At 35.6% G+C, this 11098-nt stretch overlaps 1 protein-coding gene across 1 annotated transcript; it reads left to right on the top strand.

The window, feature by feature from the left end:
* The first annotated feature begins 932 nt into the window (after positions 1-932).
* Positions 933-9022, top strand: LOC124440507 (ryncolin-1-like). Its single transcript, XM_046990900.1, has 4 exons — positions 933-1075; positions 7110-7288; positions 7590-7967; positions 8598-9022. Exons 1-4 carry the CDS (start codon positions 945-947, stop codon positions 8852-8854), a joined length of 945 nt encoding a protein of 314 aa, XP_046846856.1. The 5' UTR covers positions 933-944; the 3' UTR covers positions 8855-9022.
* Positions 9023-11098: the final 2076 nt, after the last annotated feature.

The raw sequence follows: 11098 nt of genomic DNA, 5'->3' as shown, positions 1-11098 counted from the left end.
CAGGCAGCAATTACTACCTTATAGGTATTCTAGTTTTATGATATAATGTATCTAAAATATCGTCAATGGAGCGTAATTATATGATTTTATTGGATTTTATCAAACAATACAAACATTAAAAGCACTTGTGGTCTTGCACTGCTTTTTTCCTTAATTTTTTAACATTTCTGACATTAATTGTGTGAGCGGTCTTGCTATTTATATTTGATATAATCCAATAAAATCACGTTGCGAAAATTTTGTTATTTGATATAATTACGTTCTATCGACTGACGAGACTTTGGTTGTATTAAATAATAAAATAAATAATGCGAGATATCCTTGTCAGTAAGTTAAGTAATAAAAGCATATTCGACGCCCATACGTCGTGTTTGTAAAAAATGTTTATAATGATGCCTATAAATTTAATGTTTTGTTTGATGAAAGATTCGATGTACTGAAAAATAATATGAACTCAGACTTAAAAAAAAAACACAACAAAAAACAAAAACAATCTTAAATCTACGAGCAAACGCACTCAACATCTTCCTTAACATGCACTCAGCATGGCAGACTCAACATCTTGAGAGCATTCTTACACCCTGTTTAGTCGTGTTGAGCTTTGTTCAAAGCAGTTTGTACTTGTTTAAACGCACTTAACATTTTCTTTATTCGCGCTCACCAATGCGTACTTTATTTGCTTAATTTAGCTCACTCAACAATGTTGAGCTAACGCATGCACACTGTACAACGTATAATATTGTGAAAATGGCTTCGTTGCAAGACATCGCTCAGCAAGCGCAAGACAATGTTGAGCGCATTTGAACGTTGACCACTGTTTGCGTCACTTTCACACTTAACCTTGGCAATCAAAGGAATTTTCTTCCGTGTAATCATCTTATTAATTTACACACCATAGACATCTGCCAACAATAAGTAATTATGTTGAAAATGTCACATGAGTGATGGAATACATAAAAGAGACATGTATCACAATTTGCTCTGCTATCACATCTATCTGTACAGGAAACGAGTTCTTGGAGAAAATGTATTTGACAGGTCTTTTGCTAGTGTGCATCATATTAGTGATCCCAAGGTAAGAATTATTACAATGCTAGTTGTCACCTTAGTCTTCAACAATTTTTGATACAAGCGACAAAAAATTTTCTTTGTTCTGGCTGAAATATGATTATAGGTATCTATAAGTCTTGAAGCAAATTGCTTTTGTGTTTCCAATACAGCGCATGCTCAATAAATTTCTTATCAAACCAAAATAGCGGCCCCCACTGAACAACATGATTCAGTCGAAGAGGGTGTAGATAAAAAGCGGGCGCAGACGACGGACGCGGACGGCGGACGCAGATGTAAGACGAACGTCTGTTTGTTGTGGGCGGGAATTGCAAATGATTTATTGTAGGAGTTTGACAGTAATTTAAACGAGCTTTAACTTTCAGGATATATTTTTTGACCTCATTATTTAAAGCAATTAAACATGCATATTTCAATTTCAGTCAGTCATATAGAGTGTAACGCAATGAAACCTCATTGTATTTTTTCGTGTTTTGTCAATGGCATTTCACTCATGTTGGCCTTACGTGGGTGAGCCTGTTCATATTTACTGCACTATAATGATTTCCGTCAACTTGTCATTTGGCAAGCAGTACGTATATTACAGTTTTCAACTTTAACTTCCTTTTGAAAGCTGAGGTTAGAAGCAGTTGCAAGTTAGTCAGTGCGTCAGTTACAGTCATGTTTGCTGTAGCTATATGACAACTTTTGATGAATATTAGCCAAACGCATTCAAAAAGCGTTATGATATTTTCCGTCGTAATTTCCGTATAACTTAGAGTCAAATTTAAAATTCTGTTTCACTGCATTCTTTCAGTCATAGCAATAGAAATATCGTCGCTAGGTTAGTTTTCCGTTAATATTTCTAAAGACCTATATACAAGTTCTTTGTTTATTTGCTTGAATCTTTCTTTTTGCAATGCGTGAGAAACTATGACGCTAGTGATTCATCTATAAAAGAAGGATTGAGTCATGTTTTTCAATATAACTACCGTTCGTATCTAAGGATGCAAGTAATTATTTCTATCACATAGAATTACCTCAGTGACTTAAAGTTAAAACGAATTGTGTTAAAGAAATATGGACCAGCAGAGAAGTGGGACCTCAACAAATATTCTTATCTTATCTTTAAAAAGGAAATTACCTGTAGGACAAAATTTGCATAAGTGCATGCAAAGCTTTTGCTTACTTATGGTTTCAATTAATGCATATTTTCTTTATCGTATGATTTGAGTAATATAAGATTGACTTTTTTTAAAATTGGAAAAGCAAGGCTCACCCACGTAGGGCAAACATTGAGTGAAATGCCATTGACAAAACACGAAAAAAATACAATGAGGTTTCATTGCGTTACACTCTATATGACTGACTGAAATTGAAATATGCATGTTTAATTGCTTTAAATAATGAGGTCAAAAAATATATCCTGAAAGTTAAAGCTCGTTTAAATTACTGTCAAACTCCTACAATAAATCATTTGCAATTCCCGCCCACAACAAACAGACGTTCGTCTTACATCTGCGTCCGTCGTCTGCGTCCGCCGTCCGCGTCCGTCGTCTGCGTCCGCCGTCCGCGTCCGTCGTCGTCCGCCGTCCGCGCCGCCGTCCGCGCCCGCCGTCCGCGCCCGCTTTTTATCTACACCCCAGTCGAAGAAGCAATTTCAGATGATAAACTTTAGATGATAAACTAATTGATCTCTGGCCTTCGATCAGCAGATTTAAACGGAGACAAAAGAGAGTCTGCTTTTGAGGAAATAAAAAATCGCACATGTTTTACAACAAGAAGCTCGTAAATGTCTGTGTTTTCGGAGAATTAGCAACAGGCATACAACTGCTACTTCGTCTTCTCCAGAACCATAAATTGAAGTTGACACAGACTATAACTCATTCAGTCGAACAAGCCGCTATTTTTGGTTTGATATGAAATTTATTGAGCATGCGCTGTATTGGAAACACAAAAGCAATTTGCTTCAAGACGCCGCACACGGACAAATCGACAAAGCATTTCGCCACGCGTGGCGAAAAATATCAAACACGTTAGATATTTGCCAGCCTGCCTGGAATGGCAAAAGTCGTCGGAAACAGCACGCGCACACGAGAGCAACTTGCTTACGCCACTTGGCACGGATGACATTTTGCTGAGCACGTAGCTCTCGTGTGCGGCGGGCTTAGATGCAAACTTTGAGTTTAATTAAACCAAAATCGCTATTTAAAGATTTGGGTTATCCTCTCAACATCCGCAATAAATTTATTAAAACTTTTTAATCCAACAAATTCTTTATTTTTGGGAAAAGTTTTGGTCGGGCTGAGCCCGACCAGTGTGACCTCAAGATACGCCAATGACCGTAACAAATCAATGTCATCTCTTTAATCTCCATATTAAAGCTGGATTTCCACTTCCCGGTAAGGACGGTAACGGTAAACGGTTCACATGAAGGAAATTTTCCGTTTATTAATTTCCTCTTGTTTTGGCGGACATTTTAAAACAGATGCGCATCATCATGGCTAAACTTAGAACAAAAACATTAATGATGCTGTTGCTATTGAAAAGAAGAATGCAACTGCGAAAAAATACAAAAAGAGAATGTGGGTTCGAAGAATATTTCAGGAAAGAAAGCAAAAAGGAGAGTTTCACCTTCTTGTAGAAGAGATGAGACTTTTTGATAGGGAATACTACTTCAAATACTTCAGGTTGTCCGTATCCCAGTTCGAAGAACTTTTGCAGCTTGTTGCTCCTAAAATCGCCAAGTGCAATGAAAAAAGAGAACCAATATCTCCGAGTGAGCGGCTCTCAGTTACTCTAAGATACTTGGTCACTGGAAACTCTCACGCTTCGCTGTCAAGCAATTTCCGTATACATCCTACAACTATCAGCCGTGTTATAAGAGAGACCACGGCAGCTATTTGGGATGTTCTTTCACCCATTTAAGTGTCCCGAAAGTGAAGTCGAATGGAAGAACATTGCGAAAGATTTTAATCGCAAATGGAATTTTCCACATTGCTTGGGGGCAATTGATGGCAAGCATATAGTCATGCAAGCTCCAGCAAGATCAGGGTCGAGTTTCTTTAATTATAAAAAAACTCACTCAATTGTTCTTTTAGCAGTGTGCGATGCACAATACCGGTTCACCCTCGTAGATATCGGAGACTCGGGCAGAAATAGTGATGGAGGCGTTTTTCTAGTAGTAATCTAGGATATGCAATAGAACATGATCTTTGCATCTACCCAGAAATGAGAAGATACCTGGATCAGAAAACAAATTTCCTTATGTTTTGTTGGGGACGAGGCATTCCGTTTGTCTGAGCAACTGATGAAACCCTACCCGCGCGAGGTACTCTCTATGAAAGAGAGGATTTATAACTATCGTTTGTCTAGAGCTAGGAGGGTCATTGAAAACTCATTTGGCATAGCTGCTGCACGTTTCCGAATTTGGCGACGCCCCATTATTGGTAAAGTTGACTTGGTCGTTTGTACAACAAAAGCAGTTGTGGCATTGCATAATTACTTGATGCATGGCAAATCTTTTGAGGCAAGTAGGTACTGTCCTCCAGGTTTTGCAGATACCGAAAACAGCTATGGATTTAAAAAAGGAGCCTGGCGCAACGAAGTAGAAGCATTTCATAGCACAGCTGGGTTGGCTGACATTCAACAACTTGGTTCTAATAATTACAGTAAAATAGCCAAGAGAATACGAGAAAATTTTTGTGATTATTTCATGTCTGAGGCAGGGCAAGTACCATGGCAATTGAAGCATGTCACAGCAACACATGAATAATACAAGTTATCTTTAACTGGGTTTGACAATTGTTGGAGCATTCATTAATGAAACATGTACATATGAGTAAAGTAGAACATATATAATGTGTAGAAAGTTTGTAATTTCTTAAGTTTTAAGTATGCTAGTTTTCTAATAAACTTGTATAAAAATACCCACATATAACCAGAATTTTAATGCTCTAATCGTGATAAGGCCTTCAGAAAAAGCAACTGTAATTATAAATGACAAAACAACAAGCATCAGTTGAAAACCAATTTACCTTCAACAAAACACACTAGAATTAAATAAAACAAGAACTTAAACATCAAAATGGTATTCATAGTTCCAGTTAATGCAGTTATATAGCATGCAGTTAATCATTCATCATCAATGTCAAAGCTCATTAATACCTCTAAAAGTTTGATTCTAGCTCTCTTGTTCTTCTTAGATGAGAGTTGTTTTAAAGGTGCCACCAGACTTTTACAAAAAAGTAAATCAGAATCATTTGTGTCTTCACCAGATTTATTAATGTCTTTGACTATTGCTGCAGTAAGAGCTGCATTAAAAGGGTCATCATCTTCTTTTCGTTTTCGAGTTTTCGTTGAGGCTGCTATGATTTCTGAGGATGGTTTGGGCTTGGGTGATGGATTTCTCATTCCAGGTGCAGCAATTGCTATTTCATTGGAACTGCCTGAGGATACTTGAGTTAAATCAAATGGTGACGATGATCGACTATCTGATAGTCTGGGTACATTCACATTGCTTGTTGATTTTCTATTAGAAACACTATCTCTAAGGAAACTCAATTCAACAAAGAAGGCACATGTGGGTAACTTTTTTGCTTCTGCTCCAGATCGTGATTCCAATTCTCTCTTTTCAGACACTTTCGAAATTTTCTCTTAACCTTTTGAACTCATTTTCTGCTTCAATTGCTGAAAACATATGGGTAAAATAACTAATTGTTGTCAACAGCATACCAAGTCACAAATTTAAAAGAAAGCACAACACAACATGTGGTGTGCAATACTAATATTTTTATACACATCTGGTTTAATAGCAAAAAATAAAAGCATCTGCAAATGAGTTTATGAACAAAATATCAATATCATCTGAAGTTTTGCTATGGACTTTACATAACTAGGACAAAACTAACAATATGGTTTTTTAGATGTAATGCTAGGTATGCAAACACACAGGTATAAACACATGAAATGGCATGTAACAAAGTAAAACATGAGATTTTTCATTTCTGGTTACCACAATAAACATGATAAGCTTCCTGCTTGTCATTTGTCAAAGGATGCTTTGTCATTGATGCATATTTAGAGACTGTACCTTGCACATGGAGTTGCTCTGAAATTTTTAACCATGCTTGTTTCTTCATAACACTGTTCTTGAACCCTTTGGACTTCAAATCCCATAGGCAAGGATAATTCCTCACTTCATCAATCAAATTACTACTGAAGTGATTCTGACTTTGTAAAGAGTACTAGCTCTCTTCGTTATGTCCAAAATTGTCTATCGTATTATCACTGGTTTGGCTAAGCAGTTGCTGCTCCTTGGAAACATCTTCAGTCGCCGTCGTCTTCTGCATTATATCTTGATCCAATATATACGTGGATTCTTCAGATCCAGTAAATATTTGGCTACCATAATAATTGACGTGCGGATTGCTTCTCTGAAAACTTAATAATTTTGTGAGCATCAATTCAGTATTATCATCCATCTTGCTACTACCCAGGAGTCAATTTTTGTGGTATAATTTGATTGGCTAAAAAGTGAAACGGTATGAATTCCGCGGAAAAAAGTTGACTTGACTTCAACTTTTAAAATTGGAAAGCAGTACGGTGTGCATACCGTTTTGCGGTGCTACATTTTCTACTGCGCATGCCTGTACCGTTTGGCGTTTACCGTTTTCCGTCCTTACCGGGAAGTGGAAATCCAGCTTAACACTGGAATGGATTTATGGATAAATATGTATTATTCAGTAGAAAATTTGCTGCTTTTGAGTGTTGCAAAATAAGGATTGCAATGATGGGTTTTACAAATGCTTCGATTAAGAATTTAAATTTCGCATGAAATTATTCAATTATTTTTGACTGACAAGACTGGAGAAACACACAGTGATTAATTAACATATATAGTTTCTTGTTCCACAGATACACGAAATTTATGCCTTAAAAATATAACCTTAATTACATTAAAGGACTAAGCTGCGCTTGATTAGAGAATAGGTATCAATTTAGTGCTCAGTAGAAGTTAGAACATAAACACTATGAAATCATTTGTGATTATGGTTTTAAAGGAGTACCCATGGCATCTGTTGTGATGAAATCGAGAAGACTGTTAAGAGCAAGATAAACGCACATAAAATACTTTGTAAAACAGGACGAATTGTTTCCTTGAATTGTTGCAATGAAATTAAGAAAAAGATTAAATCATTTGAGGACGCGTATGAGTCTTTATGCCTGGATGAAAATGAAGGTACACATTTATAATTAGCTACAAGTAAAAGTACTATTTGAGGACAGACGGTTTTCTCCATGTAATTTCTCATAACCACAATATTTGGCACGTGTTTTCACAATTTTCGTGGTGAACAACAGTTATTTCTTGAATATATTAGCAGTATGAAATACCTTCAAAATACATTGTAGTTTCTTTGTGTTTTCGTAAAATTAATTGTAAATATCGATACTGCAAAGATTTTTGATAAACGTTGAATCCATTGTTACACGCTTTTGTTTTTGTTAGGCATATAAGCTAAATAAACATTTTTCACTAGCAAAAACGTGCGCAGATCACTACAAGACTGGACACAATCAAAGTGGAATATATACCATCAATCCAGATGGTCAGGGAAGTTTTAGTGTATTTTGTGACATGACGACACCTGGTGGTGGTTGGACTGTGTTTCAACGTCGCATTGATGGGAGTGTGAATTTTTACAGAGGATGGCAGGATTATAAAAATGGTTTTGGCAATCTAAGCTCCGAATTTTGGCTTGGATTAGATAAAATACACAGACTGACCAATGTGACAAACAATAAACTTCGCATTAATTTAGAAGATACTTCAGGAAACAAGAGATATGCTGAATACGATCATTTCTCTGTTAAAAATGAAAAGCAGAAATATGAATTGAAAATTGGAAAATATTCAGGTACAATGAATAAAAAATATTTTTTTCAAATCGAAAAGATCTTAACACATCTTATACATTTTGATACACTTTTAAGCCAAACTCGAGGTTTGATTGAAACTAATTTACTTAAATTGTCGAAATTTCATTGAATATTTTATCAATAATTCTAATTCTAATTATATTTATAATATTTATAATTCTTGTATAATTCTAAAAATTATTGGATGAGTTTGAGCATGATATTCTCGATAACTCGTGCGAAAACAGTTTGTAAAACGCTTGCAAATCTCGAGCAAGTTTCCGCTATTAACTTTTTTGTTCACTATTTTCACATGAACAATTACGTCACCTACAAGTAATTTTCAATATTTTCTAAGGGGTTGCACAACATTGTATAATGAGTTTGATTATTCGTTATGTTTTTGGTTGCATACGCTCACCAGACACCATGCTCACATATTTAATCAATGAACAAAATATTGTGATGAAATTTATTTCATGATGGAAAATTGTTTCGAGGTATATTTTGTGTAGTGTACCATATCTGGATAAACTATATATTCTTAATCTGCCACGTGCAATGTAACAGATTTCACAACTTGTAAAACGAACAAAACGAAAGAAACATTCATAAACATACATTTATAGGGACTGCTAAAGATTCCCTTGGTCTCCATAATGGAATGAAGTTCACGACAAAAGACTCGGATAACGATAAAAGTAGTGGGAATTGTGCAGCTTCATACAAGGGAGCATGGTGGTATGAAAATTGTCATCACTCTAATTTAAATGGGCTCTACAAACTTGGAAAACATTCTTCATACGCTGATGGCGTTAATTGGTTCCATTGGAAAGGCTATTATTATTCTCTGAAATCCACCACAATGGAAATCGGACTAGTTTAATTTTCAATGTAGAATTATACAAAGCGCGTATTATTAATTGTTAGTTAAACATATATATAAACATGGTTCTTAAATGATATATTAAACGAAGTAGAATCCACTTTACGAAATGACTCGGACTCGTAAAGGAAATTTTATATGAAATGCAAATAAAAATGAATTTGAAAAGTTTGGTTTGATGTTTTAATTCTCCTATAAGTTCCCAGGTATATCTTCGCTTAGAACTGCTGTATTAGAGAGTAATTGGATTATTGACAACCTTTTTAGTCCTCGTCCAAAGTACACATTTCATGGGGTTGATTTTGTTCATCTGTAAATAAAGACTCTTGTTTAAAATAAATTGTTATTACTAAATGAGGTGAATATGTAGTAAACGAATTCATATTAACGATTAAGTTATCTGTCGGGAGATGTTCTGCACGGTTTTCATTGATGGGCAATGGAAAAAATCCTGGTTGATTACCGGGATATATGTTTATCAAAGCCCGACTGAACGGACGTTTCGTGTAACTATATTCTCATGACATTAGTATTTTTCTTATTGTCGTTGTTCGCATCGCACTAATGATTGTTCCGAAGATTGTTCAATCCGCGCTATTGTTAATTCTATTTTGTCATTGGACTACGTCACTAAGGAGTCATATGAGAATGAGCACGCAGATCGAGAAACAAGTTTCCCGCGTAATTTTCGGGGGAACGGTTGTTATTAAGGGAGAATCGTTAAAAAAATCAAATAAACTTACAATAAATGAGGGCAAAATGACATCGGGTGACAAATTGGAAGAGCGACTATTGGAATACGAGTCAAGCGGTATGAAGGAAGCGACACCGGGGACATCGATGCCTGAAGTGCTGGCTAGTTTGGTCAACAAATTGGAGAACATGTCGAACAAAATACTCAACATGGACAGTTCCATTGAAAGATTGCTGTCCGAGAGTGAGGATTTTAGCTTTGACAATAGGACCAAGCAAGAAACAACGGTTGACAACATCATTGGAAATACAAAACAGTTATGATGTCGGCAATACAGAGGGATTGCATCCACTAAATCAGCCTTATGCCGACTAGATCAGGGGCGGATCTAGGATTTTTCAAACATCAGTCATAAAACGTCGGAGGCACTCCGCGCCGGGGGGGGTCTGAGGCATTCTCCCCTGAGAAATTTTGAATTTCAGAACCTCTAAAATGCCATTTTCAGCGTTTTAGAGCAATACAAGATGTATTTTGTGGGCATCGTTTTTCGGTAAAAACAACACATTTTGCTTACGTTTTTTTCCAAAAAAAAAATGAAGTGAACAATACTTGAATGTTTTGCCAAATAATTAGGCTCATTATCATGCCAAATATATGGCTCATTAGCATGTCTAGGAACGTAAAATTTATTTTACAATAATGCTATTCAAAAACAGATATAGTCTTTAAAAATTTCTACCAAGTTGTCAGGCATAGACCCCCCTAGAGACCCCCATTCAAACCTCTATGCAATAAGTTAAGTTAGAAATTTGGTACTACAAGTGACAGTTCATAAATATAGAAAAGCTCAGACTTCAAACCATGCAAGTTTATTGTAACCCTTTACCCATCTCCACATCTGAGCCAGCAAATTCACTTTTTGAGAAAAAACTCAATATTTTTTTCTGTCAAAGATTAAGAAAATTATCAAAGTGAAAAATTGCAGTTAAGGACAGCTTAATGCCATGAATGTTTCTTAGGCATTTAACTAGACTATTATCTTCTGTAAGTATATGCAAGGTGTGCTATATAGCAATCACTAGTAGCATTGTATTTGCAAATACAAACAGAATGTAACCAACATGTCTTTAATTATATAATTACATGAATGTTAAAATTGGTTCATGTGTCATGCTTACTGGTTATGATAAATATCTTTTCATATGATCAAAGCTCGTTTAAATGTAAATCTGAAATAATTTAGTTTAGAAATTATACTGATCATCAGAAAAATTACCTAGTGATCATGAAAAATACTTTGCTGTTTTGCCAAATTTCAAGGTTTATCTGCATACATTGGAAGACATTTTTACTTTATAGAAAATGCTATTCATACATCAATAGCCCTTTGGAATTTATGGCAAACAATCTGGTATGAGCCGTAGATTAACACACCTTTACATCTCTACATGAGGTGTTCAGTTAGAAAAGGGGACAATATGTGACATGGGACAACATTTCATGAATGTGAAATACTCAGGTTTAATACCATTCCAGTCAAATTGTCAAAA

This window comes from Xenia sp. Carnegie-2017, unplaced genomic scaffold (assembly GCF_021976095.1).
Source record: "Xenia sp. Carnegie-2017 unplaced genomic scaffold, XeniaSp_v1 HiC_scaffold_2, whole genome shotgun sequence".
Classification (NCBI taxonomy): Eukaryota; Metazoa; Cnidaria; class Anthozoa; order Malacalcyonacea; family Xeniidae; genus Xenia; species Xenia sp. Carnegie-2017.
Note: the sequence above shows the minus strand (reverse complement) of the source record. Positions and strands in the feature narration are given on the sequence as shown.

What these genes read in the sequence shown, in the direction of transcription:
- LOC124440507 (XM_046990900.1), top strand. Translation starts at nt 945, where the DNA reads ATGGAATACATAAAAGAGACATGTATCACAATTTGCTCTGCTATCACA. An exon ending in ATCATATTAGTGATCCCAAG is followed by an intron (nt 1,076 to 7,109) that starts GTAAGAATTATT and finishes ATGGTTTTAAAG; the next exon opens with GAGTACCCATGGCATCTGTT. An exon ending in ATGCCTGGATGAAAATGAAG is followed by an intron (nt 7,289 to 7,589) that starts GTACACATTTAT and finishes ATTTTTCACTAG; the next exon opens with CAAAAACGTGCGCAGATCAC.